General features: G+C 42.2%; 1 protein-coding gene across 1 annotated transcript in view; it reads left to right on the plus strand.

Annotated features, from left to right (window-relative positions):
* Window positions 1-21398, plus strand: part of DYNC2I1 (dynein 2 intermediate chain 1) — a 302447-nt gene that overhangs the window by 191541 nt on the left and 89508 nt on the right. Inside the window, exon 15 of the mRNA XM_053713831.1 lies at window positions 9805-9967. Within this exon, the coding sequence (XP_053569806.1) occupies window positions 9805-9967 (163 nt within the window). The remainder of the gene's footprint in view (window positions 1-9804; window positions 9968-21398) is intronic.

Consider the following 21398-nt stretch of genomic DNA (forward strand, 5'->3'; position numbering starts at 1 on the left):
GAGCGATATTCAATGCTCTCAAGGCTTGGCCTCAGCTAGCGAGGGCCAAGTTCATACGGTTTCAATCAGACAACATGACGACTGTTGCGTACATCAACCATCAGGGGGGAACAAGGAGTTCCCTGGCGATGGAAGAAGTGACCAAAATCATTCAATGGGCGGAGACTCGCTCCTGCCACCTGTCTGCAATCCACATCCCAGGAGTGGAAACTTGGGAAGCGGATTTTCTGATTCGTCAGACATTGCATCCGGGGGTGTGGGAACTCCATCCGGAAATCTTTGCCCAAATCACTCAACTGTGGGGCATTCCAGACATGGATCTGATGGCCTCTCGTCAGAACTTCAAGGTTCCTTGCTACGGGTCCAGATCCAGGGATCCCAAGGCGACTCTAGTAGATGCACTAGTAGCACCTTGGACCTTCAACCTAGCTTATGTATTCCCGCCGTTTCCTCTCATCCCCAGGCTGGTAGCCAGGATCAATCAGGAGAGGGCGTAGGTGATCTTGATAGCTCCTGCGTAACCACGCAGGACTTGGTAGGCAGATCTGGTGAATATGTCATCGGCTTCACCATGGAAGCTACCTTTGAGACGAGACCTTCTTGTTCAAGGTCCGTTCGAACATCCGAATCTGGTCCTACTCCAGCTGACTGCTTGGAGATTGAACGCTTGATCTTATCAAAGCGAGGGTTCTCAGATTCTGTTATTGATACTCTTGTTCAGGCCAGAAAGCCTGTAACTAGAAAAATTTACCACAAAATATGGAAAAAATATATCTGTTGGTGTGAATCTAAAGGATTCCCTTGGGACAAGGTAAAGATTCCTAGGATTCTATCCTTTCTTCAAGAAGGATTGGAGAAAGGATTATCTGCAAGTTCCTTGAAGGGACAGATTTCTGCCTTGTCTGTGTTACTTCACAAAGAGCTGGCAGCTGTGCCAGATGTTCAAGCCTTTGTTCAGGCTCTGGTTAGAATCAAGCCTGTTTACAAACCTTTGACTCCTCCTTGGAGTCTCAACTTAGTTCTTTCAGTTCTTCAGGGGGTTCCGTTTGAACCCTTACATTTCGTTGATATTAAGTTATCATCTTGGAAAGTTTTGTTTTTGGCTGCAATTTCTTCCGCTAGAAGAGTTTCAGAATTATCTGCTCTGCAGTGTTCTCCTCCTTATCTGGTGTTCCATGCAGATAAGGTGGTTTTACGTACTAAACCTGATTTTCTTCCAAAAGTTGTTTCTAACAAAAACATTAACCAGGAGATAGTCGTTCCTTCTTTGGGTCCGAAACCAGTTTCGAAGAAGGAACGTTTGTTGCACAATTTGGCTGTTGTTCGCGCTCTAAAATTCTATTTAGATGCTACAAAGGATTTTAGACAAACATCTTCCTTGTTTGTTGTTTATTCTGGTAACAGGAGAGGTCAAAAAGCAACTTCTACCTCTCTCTCTTTTTGGATTAAAAGCATCATCAGATTGGCTTACGAGACTGCCGGACGGCAGCCTCCTGAAAGAATCACAGCTCATTCCACTAGGGCTGTGGCTTCCACATGGGCCTTCAAGAACGAGGCTTCTGTTGATCAGATATGTAGGGCAGCGACTTGGTCTTCACTGCACACTTTTTACCAAATTTTACAAGTTTGATACTTTTGCTTCTTCTGAGGCTATTTTTTGGGAGAAAGGTTTTGCAAGCCGTGGTGCCTTCCATTTAGGTGACCTGATTTGCTCCCTCCCTTCATCCGTGTCCTAAAGCTTTGGTATTGGTTCCCACAAGTAAGGATGACGCCGTGGACCGGACACACCTATGTTGGAGAAAACAGAATTTATGTTTACCTGATAAATTACTTTCTCCAAGGGTGTGTCTGGTCCACGGCCCGCCCTGGTTTTTTAATCAGGTCTGATGATTTATTTTCTTTAACTACAGTCACCACGGTATTATATGGTTTCTCCTATGCAAATATTCCTCCTTAACGTCGGTCGAATGACTGGGGTAGGCGGAGCCTAGGAGGGATCATGTGACCAGCTTTGCTGGGCTCTTTGCCATTTCCTGTTGGGGAAGAGAATATCCCACAAGTAAGGATGACGCCGTGGACCGGACACACCGTTGGAGAAAGTAATTTATCAGGTAAACATAAATTCTGTTTTTGTTTTTAAAAAATGATAATGAATTATTAGTTTACAGATGAGGCCAGTTCAAAAGATACTATTTAGGGTTAAAACACTAAGATAATCACTGTAGATTTAGTCATGCTGTGCTCAGTGTGCTGTCTACAACTCTACAGACGTGCGCGCTCACAGCAAAGCAGAGACTTCTGGGAGGTTTGTCTACACATAACTTTCTGCCATGTCTGCACGGAGCGGTCAGAAAGTGAAATAAATGTAAAAAAAGAAAAAAAAAGTAAACATATAATAAAAATAAATAGCAAATTACATTTAAAAAACAAAAGAAACATTATGAATAAAAAAAAACAAACAACCTAATGACAAGTGTTTAAAGTCCCTTTAAGTGCATATTGCTTTAAATTTTGTAGAGAGGGTGTATCCGTTTTCTTATCCACTCCATTTTATTCCTCTTGAGTATTAAGTCTTAATCATCTTTGTTTCCTATGGCATGGAGAGTCCACAACGTCATTCCAATTACTAGTGGGATATTCAACTCCTGGCCAGCAGGAGGAGGCAAAGAGCACCCCAGCAAAGCTGTTAAGTGTAGCTTACCCATAATCCCCAGTCAATGGAGGTTGTGCAAAGTTAGTGTCTGAAGATATTTAATCCTTTTATGGGTACTATTCCCTGCAAGCAAGGATTGGGATCTAGCTGTGTCCACGTCAATCTCTTTAGTAAGAGTAGTGGTGGCTTTTAGCAGTTAAAAGGCAGCTAGGAAGTCTTTGCTTTACTTTTAACACTTTGCTACCCCTTTGTGGAAAGCCATAGTTGGTTACTCTGTTCTTTCTTTTCCTACAGGTCCATGACAGGGAGTGAAGTACCTGCCACACCTAAGGATCATCATCTATTATGCAGTTGGATCTAAGGTAAGTGCCTTTGCCTTCTAGGTACAGAAGGACAGCAGCACTTAAGAGGTTAATCCTCTTTTTCAGATCCTTTATGGGACATATTAATCCTTTTAGTTAAGGATTCATATTGGGGACAATGTATTTGGCACTTCTAATACAGTATGACACATATAATCAGTATGAGACTTGGGCATAAGGGATGTAAGGGGTTTATGATAAAGGATATCCTTTATTATATAACCTGTCTTTATGTATTACTTCTAAAACGTTTTTTTGTTATGAGGTTTATGATCTTGAGGGCTTATTTGTCTCTGTGTTTAAAACAGGAAAGCCGTTTTTAACTGATAGTATTTTCGCACACATTTTTTTTCACTTGTACAAATATATTGCGCAGTTTATTTTGGTCCCGCTCACGTGACAGCCGCACTTCCAGGTTAAGCGGAGCCTTTGAGACGATAGTGAAGCTTTTGCTATGCAGGAGAGGATCTCCAGCTAGAGACTTTTCGTGTCAGCTTTATTTTTATCATCTACTGGATCGTTTAAGAGGAGACGATCTCTACAAGGAGTTCCGTTTTTTCCTCTTACTAGTGGGTTATCTCTTTTGGCGGTAGGAGCCTCAGACAAACTGAGGTTGTTTCAAAAAGCGACAGTCTATGTTTGTTATTAAAATTTGAGGTTTAATTTTCACTTTTATTGATAATTAATTGTAATATTTAAAATTGATTCATTTTATTTTTCATAATTTTGAATTACTAGTGGGACCTGTTACACTATAGCCATGGACTCATGGATAAATATTTACTATGTTTAGAGGCCCAAATTGTTCTGCCTATGCAATTTTGCTACTCATGTTTTGCTAAGACTTATTATCTTAAGGACAAATTACTCCCTTCTGAGCCTACTGTCTCTCAGTATAATGCTGTGCGTGACATGCCTCTGCTTTCTCCTCAAACGTCCCAAGCCTTAGTTGTTTCTCATACTGTGCCTTCTGTGTCCTCCCAACCACCTGGGGGTATTTATTTACCTGGGGATTTTGCCACTCAGATTACTTCTGCAGTTTCGGCGGCTTTGTCAGCTTTCCCTTCTTCGGGTAAGCGCAAGAGGAAATCTAAACATTTGCCTGCTAGTAAGGTTTCTGACCCCTCTAAGTCTGCATTAGTCAATCTTTCTCAATTACAAGAACAATTCCAGCAAGAGAGCTGGACAGGATACTAACCAGAAAAGCACTCTGCCCTCATATGTATGGGCTTAGTGTATATAGGTTTTAAAATATATCAACTTTATTAGTTTTATTTAAAAAGGGTTACACACAATAAAACAGTTGCAGCAAGTAAAAGTGGTTTTCAAACTAATGAAGTGAAAATGGTGGATAGTTACAAATTCTTATCCTGAATTGATATCATGGATAGTAACTCCAACCTAAAGAGGATTTGTGGTAAACCTTAATGTTTATAATCTGCTGTGGGCTAACATCCCTGCAAAATTGAGGCCAACCTGTTAGGGGCCACTAATCAGTCAAAGTATGTACTTATAAATTGTATACCTCACTGAGTGTTATGTGGATACTAAAATAAATTGTACCCATATGTACTCTGTGGTAGAGTACTGCAACAGTAGTAGTATGGCTAGGTATTGATACCTTACAAGTTACGTGTAGTTTGCACTTATATATACAAATTACTACCGTGGGTCACAATTAAAATATTAGTTGCTCCACACGTTATAGGTATATCTCCGCCGTCATTTGTACAGCCCAGTATCTAGAATGGAGCGTGTGTATATAAATGAAACCACAGGAATTACCGTGTATTCAAACGTTAAGTTACAGTGTAACCCATGACTCGCAACTAGCTTTGTATTGGTTGCTATTGATTAATTATAAAGTTACATATCGTATACTTTTATTATATGATTTTCAGCAACCTCCAAAGGAGTGTAATACTTAGCGAGGAGGCTTATACAAATTACTTGTTAGTGTGCCCGTGGGCTTAACACTAAAGCTCGCCACCAGGCAGGTATGTGCAGGATATGCAATTTATTTATTACAGCAGTAACCTAATTCAGCTGGTTTCAGAAACTCCCGAACAGCAAGACTCGTATAGAGAGGCCTCACCCCCACTGTGAATTGTATACGCTTAGTATTAAACATGCAAATAAATAAGGAATGTCTATATACCCTAAGGTCACACTTAGATTATGTAGTGCTCAACAAGTTAAGGAATACAGAAGCCACTGTAAATTAAGCTCAACGTTTAACCTGTATATACATGAATAAGGGCATATGAGGGCTTTTCTGGTTAGTATCCTGTCCAGCTCTCTTGCTGGAATTGTTCTTGTATATGTTTCTCTCTGATACTCAGCACCTATACACAATTACATAGTATAACTACATATTAGATTATATACATTTAAATAAAGTGTTCCCTAAAGTAATAAGAGTGGTGCCATTGCTCATCTCTCAAATCTTTCTCAATTGTCTGATGAGGAAAATACTTCAGTAGCTTCTGAAGGTAAAATCTCAGACTCTGACACTTTAGAAGAAAAATCTTCAGAGGAAGTCTTCTGAGGAAGTAAATTTTAGATTTAAGCTTGAACATTTCTGGTTACTACTGAATGAGGTTCTATCTACTCTGGACGACTCTGAACCTTAGGTTGCAGTCAACCCCACAAAGTCTTCTAAACTGTATAGAGTTTGATTATCCATCTTCTGAGGAGGTTTTTCCTGTTCCAAGAAAAATGTCTAATATTCCCTTCCCCTGTTTTTAAAAAAATGTTTCCTGTTGCTGACTCGATTCATGGTGCACTGTGCCTAAAGTAGAAGGAGCTATTTCTTCTCTTGCTAAGAGAACTACCATTCCTCTGGAGGATAGTTGCTCTTTTAAGGATCCAATGGATAAAAAGCTAGAGGCTTACAATTATTGCCACGGTTGCGGGAGCAGCATCTTATTGGTGCAATGCCTTGTCCGATCTTATTTCAGAGGAAACTACGATAGAGGAGATCCAAGATAGGATCAAAGCTCTCAAACTGGCCATTACCTTTATCTGTGATGCCAACATGCATATAATTAGATTGGGAGCTAAGATGTCTAGCTTCACTGTGCTAGCCCGTAGAGCTCTGTGGTTAAAATCTTGGTCAGCTGATGTTTCTTTTAAGGCCAAGCTTTTGGCTTTACCTTATAAGAGTAAAACTCTGTTTGGACCTGGTCTGGCGGAAATCATTTCAGAGATCACGGGTGGAAAGGGATCTTTCCTACCTAAGGGCAAGAAGAATAGACCTAGGGGTTGACAGACTTCTAATTTTTGTTCCTTTCACAACTTTAAGGGATAGAAGTTCTCCTCTTCCAAACCAGACCAATCCAGGTCCACTTGGAAATCCAGCCAGCCCTGGAACAAGGGAAAACAAAACAAAAAGCCTTCTGCTGACTCTAAATCAGCATGAAGGGTCCGCCCCGATCCGATTTTGGATCATGTCGGGGCAGAATTTCTCTTTACCAACAGGCTTGGATACGCAATTTCCCAGATCCATGGGCTGTGGACATAGTATCCCAGGATTACAAGATAGGATTCAAGTCCAAGGGGCAGATTTCTCCTGTCAAGACCTATCCTTAAACCAGGTAAAGAGAGAGGCCTTCTTGAATTGCGTAAGGGACCTATCCTTCCTGGGAGTTATTGTACCAGTCCTTTTAGAGGAACAGGGTCTAGGATTCTATTCAAATCTATTTGTAGTTCCCAAAAAGGATGGAACTTTTCGTCCCATCCTAGATCTAAAGTGCCTCAACAAATTCCTCAGGGTTCTGTCTTTCAAGGTGGAAAATATTCGTTCTATTCTTCCATTGGTTCAGGAAGGTCAGTTCATGACGACCATAAACCTGAAGGACGCGTATTTACACGTTCCCATTCACAGGGATCATTACCAGTTTCTAAGGTTTGTATTTCTGGACAAGCATATCCAGTTTATTGCTCTTCCGTTTGGTCTTGCAACAGCTCCCAGAATATTCACAAAGGTTATTGGAGCTCTATTGGCAGTGATCAGATCCCAGGGAATTGCTGTAGCGCCTTATCTAGACGACATCTTGGTTCAGGCGTCATCTTTTCAACTAGCAAAATCTCATACAGAGATGTTGTCTTTTCTACGTTCCCATGGGTGGAAGGTGAATCTGGAAAAGAGTTCTCTAGTTCCAACTGCAAGAGTTTGTTTCCTACGGACAATCGTAGATTCTCTGTCCATGAAGATTTTCCTGATTCTTGGGAAGAGTCTTCTCTTCCCATAAACATTGTGGAGTTGAGAGCAATCTTCAATGCCTTGACTGCTTGGCCTCCGTTATCTTTAGTCTGGTTTATCAGATTCCAGTCGGACAACATCACCTCAGTGGCTTAAATTAACCACCAGGGAGAAACTCAGAGTTCCTTGGCCGTGAAGGAGGTGACTCGCGTTCTGCAGTGGGCGGAATCTCACAACTGTCTCCTATCTGCTATCCACATGCCAGGAGTGGACAATTGGGAGGCAGATTTTCTGAGCAGACAGACCTTTCATCTCAGGGAGGGGACTCTCCATCCGGAAGTGTTCTCTCAGATAACCCTCAGGTGGGGCGTTCCAAAGTTGGATCTGATGGCGTCCCGCCAAAACGCCAAGGTTCCAAAGTACGGTTTAAGGTCAAGAGATCCTTAGGCTGCTCTGATAGATGCTCTAGCGGTTCCTTGGATGATCTCGCATATCTGTTTCCTCCGTTTGCTCTCCTTCCACGAGTCATTGCTCGTATCAAACAGGAGAGAGCATCGGTAATCCTAATAGCTCCTGCATGGCCTCACAGGATATGGTTCGCGGATCTAGTAAGGATGTCATCTCTACCTCCTTGGAGGTTACCTCTGAGGAAGGACCTTCTAATTCAGGGTCCTTTCCCCCATCCATACCTAGGTTCTCTGAAGCTGACTGCTTGGAGACTGAACGCCTAGTTTTTCTGAAGCAGTCATTGATACTATGCTTCAGGCTCACAAACCTGTTACTCACAAGATTTTCCATAAGGTATGGCGTAAATATCTTTATTGGTGCAAATCTAAGGGTTTCTCCTGGAGCCGGGTGAGGATTCCCTGTATTTTATCTTTTCTTTAGGATGGCCTGTAGAAGGGTTTTTCAGTCAGTACTCTGGTGGGTCAGATCTCTGCTTTATCTATCCTTTTGCACAAACGTCTGGCAGATTTACCAGATGTTCAAGTTTTTGTACAGGCCCTGGTTAGAATCAGGCCTGTGTTTAAACCTGTTGCTCCTCCTTGGAGCCTTAATATAGTTCTTAAAGTTTTGCAGCAGGCTCAGTTTGAGCCGATGCATGTTGTTGATATAAAATTGTTATTTTGGAAGGTTTTATTTCTCCTTGCTATTTCTTCCGCTCGCAGAATTTCTGAGCTTTCAGCTCTGCAGTGTGATTCCCCCGTACCTTTTTTCCCCCCATGCAGATAAGGCGGTCCTTCGTACTAAATTGGGGTTTCTCCCTAAGGTAGTATCTGATCGAAACATTAACCAGGAAATTGTTCTTTCTTTTTGTCCTAATCCTTCTTCTCATAAAGAACGTCTTTTGCATAACTTGGATGTTGTGCACGCTCTAAAATTTTTCTTACAAGCTACTAAAGATTTTCGGCTATCTTCTGCCCTGTTAGTTGTTTTCTCTGGAAAACGTAAGGGTCAGAAGGCCACTTCTACTACTCTTTCTCTCTGGTTGAAAAAGTTTGATTTGTTTTACTTATGAGACTGCTGGACAGCAGCCTCCTGAGAGAATTACGGCTCATTCCACTAGGGCTGTCTCCTCTTCTTGGGCTTTCAAAAATGAAGCTTCTGTGGAAGAGATTTGCAAGGCGGCTACATGGTCCTCTGCATACTTTTTCCAAATTCTACAAATTTGATACTTTTGCCTCGGCTGAGGCCTCTTTTGGGAGAAAGGTTCTTTAAGCGTTGGTGCCTTCTGTTTAGTTCCTTCTGCCTTGTTCTCCCTCCCTATTCATTCCGTGTCCTCTAGTTTGGGTATTGGTTCCCACTAGTAATTGGAATGACGTTGTGGACTCTCCATGCCATAGGAAAGAAAACAAAATGTATACTTACTTGATAAATTTCTTTATTTACGGGCATGGAGAGTCCACGACCCCGTCCTCTCTTTAATAATAATTCTGCAGTTTTTTTGAGTAAACCTCAGGCACCTTTTCACCCTTGTGTTTCTTCTTTTTCCATTTTCCTTCGGCTCAATGACTGGGGTGCTCTTTGCCTTCTCCTGCTGGCCAGGAGTTGAATAACCCACTAGTAATTGGAATGACGTTGTGGTCTCTCCATGCCCGGAAAGAAATACATTTATCAGGTAAGCATAAATTTTGTTTTTATACAACCACATGAAATCCATAAAATCATCAATTAGAAGAGTTAGATATTCACTTTAATTTGAAGTGATGGTTTATTTTGGCCAATAAAGAAACATGTATTGCTTTAAAACTGGGGAATAATAAATATGTTGAGACATTTCCATTTGCATACCAAAAACATAATATTTACACAATCTTCTTTATCCAATGAGAGGTCTCAAGATATAGGTGTAAGATAAGCTTTCTATAAATTGCAGGTTGATTTTAGCATTTTAATTCAATTTCCACTTACCCATTTTAATTCTAATGGGCAATAAATAGCCCAGCCTAAGGAATACCATTGCCACAATTTAATTTATTTATTTGTTGTTTTCTTTAAATATTTTCCTGCGTAGTGATGCTAGCCCTCATTATGCTTTATCCAGTCATTATAACTTTATATACCATGGCTGCTTGACATTGCAGGTAAAGTGCTGCTGTTTTAGTCCTAGTAAGGCATCACTGGTATTTGCTGGAACAGCGGATGGCTCTGTGGTAGTGTGGGATCTGCGAGAGGACTTCAGCATGCATCAAACAATGCAGATATTGAATTCCAAGTGGACATTTAGATCTGCCACATTTTCTACAGGTTAGTAACATTTCTGGTCATGTGATCCTGTTATGGATGTCTGACTATTATGTTTAACTGCAGATGCTTGTTCTAAAAATTAAAGTGCTGTCATGTATGGGATTCAAGCAAATTGTGGAGAAACAGTATAAACATTTCATCAGTATTAAATATGCAGAGACCTATCCACAGGTTTCTAGGGAAAGAAAAAAAATATATTTGCAGGGCTGGAAATTTCCACTAGTGTCTGGCATAAGTTAGAACTTGCAGTAAATGAGTGAGTCCATCTTTAAAGTGAATGTAAATTTAGATGATAAAGTGCCCGGTTTTTAAATATCCGATTAAAAACAGGGGCACTTTAATTCATAAAAATTTACATTTCACTCGTGTTGTGAAAATTCTTACCTTTTAATCTTGACAGCCGCTGCATCTCTTCCCCTGCCCGTTGCAAGCCTCTTCATGCGTCAGAAATGACGGATCGGTCATCCTCCAATCACGGCTGGAAATCAGTGTCTGATTCAATGCCGTGATTGGAGGAAGCCAGATTCCTCGTTTTAGACCCGGGAAGAGGCTTTGCGACGGGCAGGGGAAGAGATACAGCGGCTGTCAAGATTAAAAGGTAAGTATTTTCACAACACGAGTGAAATGTAAATTTTGATGAATTAAAGTGCCCCTGTTTTTAATCGGATTTTTAAAAACCGAGCACTTTATCATCTAAATTTACATTCACTTTAATATTGAGTGAATTAGCTACTTTACGGCTAGATTTAGAGTTTTGTCAGTAACGACCCGCGTAGCTAACGCTGGCTTTTTTCTGGCCGCACCTTTAAAATAACTCTGGTATTGAGAGTCCACAGAATGGCTGCGTTAGGCTCCAAAAAAGGAGCGTAGAGCATATTTAACGCAACTGCAACTCTCGATACCAGAGTTGCTTACGGACGCGGCCAGCCTCAAAAACGTGCTCGTGCACGATTCCCCCATAGGAAACAATGGGGCTGTTTGAGCTGAAAAAAAACCTAACACCTGCAAAAAAGCTGCGTTCAGCTCCTAACGCAGCCCCATTGTTTGCTATGGGGAAACACTTCCTACATCTGCACCTAACACTCTAACATGTACCCCGAGTCTAAACACCCCTAATCTGCCGCCCCCGCTATCGCTGACCCCTGCATATTATTATTAACCCCTAATCTGCCGCTCCGTAAACCGCCGCTACTTACATTATCCCTATGTACCCCTAATCTGCTGCCCCTAACACCGCCGACCCCTATATTATATTTATTAACCCCATATCTGCCCCCCACAACGTCGCCTCCACCTGCCTACACTTATTAACCCCTAATCTGCCGACCGGACCGCACCGCTATTATAATAAAGTTATTAACCCCTAATCCGCCTCACTAACCCTATAATAAATAGTATTAACTCCTAAACTGCCCTCCCTAACATCGCCGACACCTAACTTCAAACATTAACCCCTAATCTGCCGACTGGAGCTCACCGCTATTCTAATAAATGTATTAACCCCTAAAGCTAAGTCTAACCCTAACACTAACACCCCCCTAAGTTAAATATAATTTAAATCTAACGAAATTAATTAACTTATTATTATTTTACAGGTAACTTTGTATTTATTTTAACCAGGTACAATAGCTATTAAATAGTTAAGAACTATTTAATAGCTAAAATAGTTAAAATAATTACAAATTACCTGTAAAATAAATCCTAACCTAAGTTCCAATTAAACCTAACACTAGACTATCAATAAATTAATTAAATAAAATACCTACAATTACCTACAATTAAACCTAACACTACACTATCAATAAATTATTTAAATACAATATCTACAAATAAATACAATGAAATAAACTAACTAAAGTACAAAAAATAAAAAAGAACTAAGTTACAAAAAAATAAAAAAATATTTACAAACATTAGAAAAATATTATAACAATTTTAAACTAATTACACCTACTCTAAGCCCCCTAATAAAATAACAAAGCCCCCCAAAATAAAAAAATGCCCTACCCTATTCTAAATTACAAAAGTTCAAAGCTCTTTTACCTTACCAGCCCTGAACAGGGCCCTTTGCGGGGCATGCCCCAAAGAATTCAGCTCTTTTGCCTGTAAAAAAAAAACATACAATACCCCCCCCCCCCAACATTACAACCCACCACCCACATACCCCTAATCTAACCCAAACCCCCCTTAAATAAACCTAACACTAAGCCCCTGAAGATCTTCCTACCTTATCTTCACCATACCAGGTTCACCGATCGATCCAGAAGAGCTCCTCCGATGTCCTGATCCAAGCCCAAGCAGGGGGCTGAAGAGGTCGATGATCCGGCTGAAGTCATCTTCCAAGCGGGAGCTGAAGAGGTCCATGATCCGGCTGAAGTCATCATCCAAGCGGGAGCTGAAGAGGTCCATGATCCGGCTGAAGTCTTCTATCAACGGCGTCTTCAATCTTCTTTCTTCCGGATCCATCTTGCAGACCTCCGACGCGGAACATCCTGCTGGCCCGACGGACTACCGACGAATGAAGGCTCCTTTAAGGGACGTCATCCAAGATGGCGTCCCTCGAATTCCGATTGGCTGATAGGATTCTATCAGCCAATCGGAATTAAGGTAGGAAAATTCTGATTGGCTGATGGAATCAGCCAATCAGAATCAAGTTCAATCCGATTGGCCGATCCGATCAGCCAATCAGATTGAGCTCGCATTCTATTGGCTATTCCGATCAGCCAATCAGAATTTTCCTACCTTAATTCCGATTGGCTGATAGAATCCTATCAGCCAATCGGAATTCGAGGGACGCCATCTTGGATGACGTCCCTTAAAGGAGCCTTCATTCGTCGGTAGTCCGTCGGGCCAGCAGGATGTTCCGCGTCGGAGGTCTGCAAGATGGATCCGGAAGAAAGAAGATTGAAGATGCCGTTGATAGAAGACTTCAGCCGGATCATGGACCTCTTTAGCTCCCGCTTGGATGATGACTTCAGCCGGATCATCGACCTCTTCAGCCCCCTGCTTGGGCTTGTATCGGGACATTGGAGGAGCTCTTCTGGATCGATCGGTGAACCTGGTATGGTGAAGATAAGGTAGGAAGATCTTCAGGGGCTTAGTGTTAGGTTTATTTAAGGGGGGTTTGGGTTAGATTAGGGGTATGTGGGTGGTGGGTTGTAATGTTGGGGGGGGGTATTGTATGGGTTTTTTTACAGGCAAAAGAGCTGAATTTCTTGGGGCATGCCCCGCAAAGGGCCCTGTTCAGGGCTGGTAAGGTAAAAGAGCTTTGAACTTTTTTAATTTAGAATAGGGTAGGGCATTTTTTTATTTTGGGGGGCTTTGTTATTTTATTAGGGGGCTTAGAGTAGGTGTAATTAGTTTAAAATTGTTGTAATATTTTTCTAATGTTTGTAAATATTTTTTTATTTTTTGTACTTTAGTTAGTTTATTTAATTGTAGTTATTTGTAGGTATTGTATTTAATTAATTTATTGATAGTGTAGTGTTAGGTTTAATTGTAACTTAGGTTAGTATTTATTTTACAGGTAATTTTGTAATTATTTTAACTAGGTAGCTATTAAATAGTTATTAACTATTTAATAGCTATTGTACCTGGTTAAAATAAATACAAAGTTACCTGTAAAATAAATATAAATCCTAAAATAGCTACAATATAATTATAATTTATATTGTAGCTATATTAGGATTTATTTTACAGGTAAGTATTTAGCTTTAAATAGGAATAATTTATTTAATAAGAGTTAATTAATTTCGTTAGATTAAAATTATATTTAATTTAGGGGGTTGTTAGTGTTAGGGTTAGACTTAGCTTTAGGGGTTAATACATTTATTAGAATAGCGGTGAGCTCCAGTCGGCAGATTAGGGGTTAATGTTTGAAGTTAGGTGTCGGCGATGTTAGGGAGGGCAGATTAGGGGTTAATACTATTTATTATAGGGTTAGTGAGGCGGATTAGGGGTTAATAACTTTATTATAATAGCGGTGCGGTCCGGTCGGCAGATTAGGGGTTAATAAGTGTAGGCAGGTGGAGGCGACGTTGTGGGGGGCAGATTAGGGGTTAATAAATATAATATAGGGGTCGGCGGTGTTAGGGGCAGCAGATTAGGGGTACATAAGGATAACATAAGTGGCGGCGCTTTGCGGTCGGCAGATTAGGGGTTAATAAGTGTAGGCAGGTGGAGGCGACGTTGTGGGGGGCAGATTAGGGGTTAATAAATATAATATAGGGGTCGGCGGTGTTAGGGGCAGCAGATTAGGGGTACATAAGGATAACGTAAGTAGCGGCGCTTTGCGGTCGGCAGATTAGGGGTTAATAAGTGTAGGCAGGTGGAGGCAACGTTGTGGGGGCAGATTAGGGGTTAATAAATATATTATAGGGGTCGGCGGTGTTAGGGGCAGCATATTAGGGGTACATAAGGATAACGTAAGTAGCGGCGCTTTGCGGTCGGCAGATTAGGGATTAATAAGTGTAGGCAGGTGGAGGCGACGTTGTGGGGGGCAGATTAGGGGTTAATAAATATAATATAGGGGTCGGCGGTGTTAGGGGCAGCAGATTAGGGGTACATAAGGATAACATAAGTAGCGGCGCTTTGCGGTCGGCAGATTAGGGGTTAATAAGTGTAGGCAGGTGGAGGCGACGTTGTGGGGGCAGATTAGGGGTTAATAAATATAATATAGGGGTCGGCGGTGTTAGGGGCAGCAGATTAGGGGTACATAAGGATAACGTAAGTAGCGGCGCTTTGCGGTCGGCAGATTAGGGGTTAATAAGTGTAGGCAGGTGGAGGCGACGTTGAGGGGGGCAGATTAGGGGTTAATATAATATAGGGGTCGGCGGTGTTAGGGGCAGCAGATTAGGGGTACATAAGTATAACGTAGGTGGCAGTCGGCAGATTAGGGGTTAAAAATATTTAATCGAGTGTCGGCGATGTGGGGGGGGCTCGGTTTAGGGGTACATAGGTAGTTTATGGGTGTTAGTGTACTTTAGAGTACAGTAGTTAAGAGCTTTATGAACCGGCGTTAGCCCAGAAAGCTCTTAACTACTGACTTTTTTCTGCGGCTGGAGTTTGGTCGTTAGATTTCTAACGCTCACTTCAGACACGACTCTAAATACCGGAGTTAGAAAGATCCCATTGAAAAGATAGGATACGCAATTGACGTAAGGGGATCTGCGGTATGGAAAAGTCGCGGCTGAAAAGTGAGCGTTAGACCCTTTTTTGACTGACTCCAAATACCGGCGGTAGCCTAAAACCAGCGTTAGGAGCCTCTAACGCTGGTTTTCACGGCTACCGCCAAACTCCAAATCTAGGCCTTAGTAAACTATACTAATATTTTTACACCACTGGATATATGATTCATTAACCACAACATTTACATTTCTTATCAAGATGTGGTGAGTCCACGGGTTCATCTTAATCACTGTTGGGAATACCATTCCTCGCCAGCAGGAGGAGGCAAGAGCACCACAGTTAAAACTGTTAAGTATCACTTCCCTACCCATAAACCCCAGTTATTCTCTTTGCCTCTATGTGCATGGAGGAGGTGAAATTTTAGTGTGTAATTAAATTATATTTTCTAAGAAGATTGAGACTTCAATCAAGCTGCAGGGTATAACCTAGCCCACGTTAGTCTTTGCGGTCGAGCTGTGGTGTTTTTAAAGCGGTGAAGAACTTGCAAAGTGGTGCTTGCTTCATTTCTCTGCCTATGCTGCCCTGGACTCGGATATCTAAGTTGGTTACTTGGCTATCTATGTTATCCTAGTCGCTGTGAGGAGAATGTGTCCTCTCATATTAGGAGCTGTCGTCATGTCAGACAGCAAGGCAGGTAAATGCAGGTCTTCCTTGTGGGAGAGGGGCACTTAGGAGTTCCTGCTTGAAATAATGCTATGACATGCTCGCAGGCACAGGTTGGTGAGAGACGTGTGGGACTTAAGGAGGTCTCAGGGCTCATTTTTGTGTTTCTTCTGTTATGTGCGATCAGTCCACGGGTCATCATTACTTCTGGGATATAACTCCTCCCCAACAGGAAATGCAAGAGGATTCACCCAGCAGAGCTGATATAGCTCCTCCCCTCTACGTCAGTCCCAGTCATTCTCTTGCACCCAACGACTAGATAGGATGTGTGAGAGGACTATGGTGATTATACTTAGTTTTTATGACTTCAATCAAAAGTTTGTTATTTTACAATAGCACCGGAGCGTGTTATTACTTCTCTGGCAGAGTTTGAAGAAGAATCTACCAGAGTTTTTTACTATGATTTTAACCGGAGTAGTTAAGATCATATAGCTGTTCTCGGCCATCTGAGGGAGGTAAAGGCTTCAGATCAGGGGACAGCGGGCAGATGAATCTGCATTGAGGTATGTAGCAGTTTTTATTTTCTGAATGGAATTGATGAAAAAATCCTGCTATACCGTTATAATGACATGTATGTATACACTTCAGTATTCTGGGAATGGTTTTTCACCGGAACTACTCTGTTAAAGGTCACTAATCCTTTTAATAAATATTGTCATGTTAAACGTTTTTGCTGGAATGTAGAATCGTTTACATTGCTGAGGTACTGAGTAAATAAATGTTTGGGCATTATTTTCCACTTGGCAGTTGTATGCTTTAAATTGTGACAGTTTCGTTTCTCCTCACTGCTGTGTGTGAGAGGGAGGGGCCGTTTTTGGCGCTCTTTTGCTACGCATCAAAAAATTCCAGTCAGCTACTATTATATTTCCTGCATGATCCGGTTCACTGACAGATCTCAGGGGTCTTCAAACTTCTTTGAAGGGAGGTACATTCTCTCAGCAGAGCTGTGAGAATTTTTATTGACTGTGAATAAAAACGTTACTCTTTTTATGTCAAATTTAGTTATTTACTAATGGGAACAAACCTTTGCTAAAAGTTGTGTTATTTTAAACTTGATGCTATAACTGTTTCAGTTCATTATCTCAACTGTCATTTAATCGTTTAAGTACCTCTTTGAGGCACAGTACGTTTTTGTTAAAAAAGATTATAACCAGGTTGCAAGTTATTGCTAGTGTGTTAAACATGTCTGACTCAGAGAATGATATCTGTGTCATTTGTTCCAATGCCAAGGTGGAGCCCAATAGAAATTTATGTACTAACTGTATTGATGCTACTTTAAATAAAAGTCAATCTGTACAATGTGAACAAATTTCACCAAACTGCGAGGGGAGAGTTATGCCGACTAACTCGCCTCACGCGGCAGTACCTGCATCTCCCGCCCGGGAGGTGCGTGATATTATGGCGCCTAATACATCTGGGCGGCCATTACAGATAACATTACATGATATGGCTACTGTTATGACTGAAGTTTTGTCTAAATTACCAGAACTAAGAGGCAAGCGTGATCACTCTGGGGTGAGAACAGAGTGCGCTGACAATACTAGGGCCATGTCTGATACTGCGTCACAGCTTGCAGAGCATGAGGACGGAGAGCTTCATTCTGTGGGTGACGGTTCTGATCCAAACAGATTGGATTCAGATATTTCAAATTTTAAATTTAAATTGGAGAACCTCCGTGCATTACTAGGGGAGGTCTTAGCAGCTCTCAATGATTGTAACACCATTGCAATACCAGAGAAAATGTGTAGGTTGGATAAATACTTTGCGGTACCGGCGAGTACTGACGTTTTTCCTATACCTAAGAGATTAACTGAAATTGTTACTAAGGAGTGGGATAGACCCGGTGTGCCGTTCTCACCCCCTCCAATATTTAGAAAGATGTTTCCAATAGACGCCACTACTCGGGACTTATGGCAAACGGTCCCTAAGGTGGAGGGAGCAGTTTCTACTTTAGCTAAGCGTACCACTATCCCGGTGGAGGATAGCTGTGCTTTTTCAGATCCAATGGATAAAAAATTAGAGGGTTACCTTAAGAAAATGTTTGTTCAACAAGGTTTTATATTGCAACCCCTTGCATGTATCGCGCCGATTACGGCTGCGGCAGCATTTTGGATTGAGTCTCTGGAAGAGAACCTTAGTTCATCTACGCTAGACGACATTATGGACAGGCTTAGAGTCCTTAAACTAGCCAATTCATTCATTTCGGAGGCCGTAGTACATTTAACCAAACTTACGGCTAAGAACTCTGGATTCGCCATACAGGCACGTAGAGCACTGTGGCTAAAATCCTGGTCAGCTGATGTTACTTCTAAGTCTAAATTACTTAATATACCTTTCAAGGGGCAGTCTTTATTTGGGCCCGGGTTGAAAGAAATTATCGCTGACATTACAGGAGGTAAGGGCCACGCCCTACCTCAAGACAAAGCCAAAGCTAAGGCTAGACAGTCTAATTTTCGTCCCTTTCGGAATTTCAAACCTGGAGCAGCGTCAACCTCCACTGCACCAAAACAGGAAGGAACTGTTGCTCCTTACAGGCAAGGCTGGAAACCTAACCAGTCCTGGAATAAGGGCAAACAGGCCAGGAAACCTGCTGCTGCCCCAAAGACAGCATGAACCGAGAGCCCCCGATCCGGGACCGGATCTAGTGGGGGGCAGACTTTCTCTCTTCGCTCAGGCCTGGGCAAGAGATGTTCAGGATCCCTGGGCGCTGGAGATCATATCTCAGGGATACCTTCTAGACTTCAAATTATCTCCCCCAAAAGGGAGATTTCATCTGTCAAGGTTGTCAACAAACCAGATAAAGAAAGAAGCGTTTCTACGCTGTGTACAAGATCTGTTATTAATGGGAGTGATCCATCCAGTTCCGCGGTCGGAACAAGGACAAGGGTTCTACTCAAACCTGTTTGTGGTTCCCAAAAAAGAGGGAACTTTCAGGCCAATCTTAGATTTAAAGATTCTAAACAAATTCCTAAGAGTTCCATCGTTCAAAATGGAAACTATTCGGACAATCTTACCTATGATCCAAAAGGGTCAGTACATGACCACAGTGGATTTAAAAGATGCTTACCTTCACATACCGATTCACAAAGATCATCAACGGTATCTACGGTTTGCCTTCCTAGACAGGCACTACCAGTTTGTAGCTCTTCCATTCGGATTGGCTACGGCCCCAAGAATCTTCACAAAGGTTCTGGGTGCCCTTCTGGCGGTACTAAGACCGCGAGGGATTTCGGTAGCTCCGTACCTAGACGACATTCTAATACAAGCTTCAAGCTTTCAAACTGCCAAGTCTCATACAGAGTTAGTTCTGGCATTTCTAAGGTCGCATGGATGGAAAGTGAACGAAAAGAAAAGTTCTCTTTTTCCTCTCACAAGAGTTCCATTCTTGGGGACTCTTATAGATTCTGTAGAAATGAAGATTTACCTGACAGAAGACAGGTTAACAAGGCTTCAGGATGCATGCCGTGTCCTTCATTCCATTCAACACCCGTCAGTAGCTCAATGCATGGAGGTGATTGGCTTAATGGTAGCGGCAATGGACATAGTACCTTTTGCACGCCTACACCTCAGACCGCTGCAATTGTGCATGCTAAGTCAGTGGAATGGGGATTACTCAGATTTGTCCCCTACCCTGAATCTGAATCAAGAGACCAGAAATTCTCTTCTATGGTGGCTTTATCGGCCACACCTGTCCAGGGGGATGCCATTCAGCAGGCCAGACTGGACAATCGTAACAACAGACGCCAGCCTGCTAGGTTGGGGCGCTGTCTGGAATTCTCTGAAGACTCAGGGATTATGGAATCAGGAGGAGAGTCTCCTTCCAATAAACATTCTGGAATTGAGGGCAGTCCTCAATGCCCTTCTAGCTTGGCCCCAATTAACAACTCAGGGGTTCATCAGGTTTCAGTCGGACAATATCACGACTGTAGCTTACATCAACCATCAGGGAGGGACAAGAAGCTCCCTAGCAATGATGGAAGTATCAAAGATAATTCGCTGGGCAGAGTCTCACTCTTGCCACCTGTCTGCAATCCACATCCCGGGAGTGGAGAACTGGGAGGCGGATTTCTTGAGTCGCCAGACTTTTCATCCGGGAGAGTGGGAACTTCATCCGGAGATTTTTGCCCAAATACTTCGACGTTGGGGCAAACCAGAGATAGATCTCATGGCGTCTCGCCAGAACGCCAAACTTCCTCACTACGGGTCCAGATCCAGGGATCCGGGAGCGGTTCTGATAGATGCTTTGACAGCACCTTGGAACTTCGGGATGGCTTATGTGTTTCCACCCTTCCCGCTGCTTCCTCGATTGATTGCGAAAATCAAACAAGAGAGAGCATCTGTGATTCTAATAGCGCCTGCATGGCCACGCAGGACTTGGTATGCAGATCTAGTGGACATGTCATCCTGTCCACCTTGGTCTCTACCTCTGAGACAGGACCTTCTGATACAGGGTCCATTCAAACATCAAAATCTAACTTCTCTGAAACTGACTGCTTGGAAATTGAACGCTTGATTTTATCAAAGCGTGGTTTTTCTGAGTCGGTTATTGATACCCTGATCCAGGCTAGGAAGCCTGTTACCAGAAAGATTTACCATAAAATATGGCGCAAATACCTATACTGGTGCGAATCCAAACGTTACTCCTGGAGTAAGGTTAGGATCCCTAGGATATTGTCTTTTCTACAAGAAGGTTTAGAAAAGGGTTTATCGGCTAGTTCATTAAAGGGACAGATTTCAGCTCTGTCCATCTTGTTACACAGGCGTCTGTCAGAAAATCCAGACGTCCAGGCTTTTTGTCAAGCTTTAGCTAGGATCAAGCCTGTGTTTAAAGCCGTTGCTCCGCCATGGAGTTTAAACTTAGTTCTTAACGTTTTACAAGGGGTTCCATTTGAACCCCTTCATTCCATTGATATAAAATTGTTATCTTGGAAAGTTCTGTTTTTAATGGCTATTTCCTCGGCTCGAAGAGTCTCTGAGTTATCAGCATTACATTGTGATTCTCCTTATCTGATTTTTCACTCAGATAAGGTAGTTCTGCGTACTAAACCTGGGTTCTTACCTAAGGTAGTTACTAACAGGAATATCAATCAAGAGATTGTTGTTCCATCCTTGTGTCCAAATCCTTCTTCAAAGAAGGAACGTCTTCTACACAATCTGGATGTAGTTCGTGCCCTCAAGTTCTACTTGCAGGCAACTAAAAATTTTCGCCAAACTTCTTCCCTGTTTGTCGTTTATTCTGGACAGAGGAGAGGTCAAAAAGCTTCTGCTACCTCTCTCTCTTTCTGGCTTCGTAGCATAATACGTTTAGCCTATGAGACTGCTGGACAGCAGCCTCCTGAAAGAATTACAGCTCACTCCACTAGAGCTGTGGCTTCCACTTGGGCCTTTAAGAATGAGGCCTCTGTTGAACAGATTTGCAAGGCTGCAACTTGGTCTTCGCTTCATACTTTTTCCAAATTTTACAAATTTGACACTTTTGCTTCTTCGGAGGCTATTTTTGGGAGAAAGGTTCTTCAGGCAGTGGTTCCTTCTGTATAATGAGCCTGCCTATCCCTCCCGTCATCCGTGTACTTTTGCTTTG

The sequence above is a fragment of the Bombina bombina genome, chromosome 5 (assembly GCF_027579735.1).
Source record: "Bombina bombina isolate aBomBom1 chromosome 5, aBomBom1.pri, whole genome shotgun sequence".
NCBI lineage: Eukaryota > Metazoa > Chordata > Amphibia > Anura > Bombinatoridae > Bombina > Bombina bombina.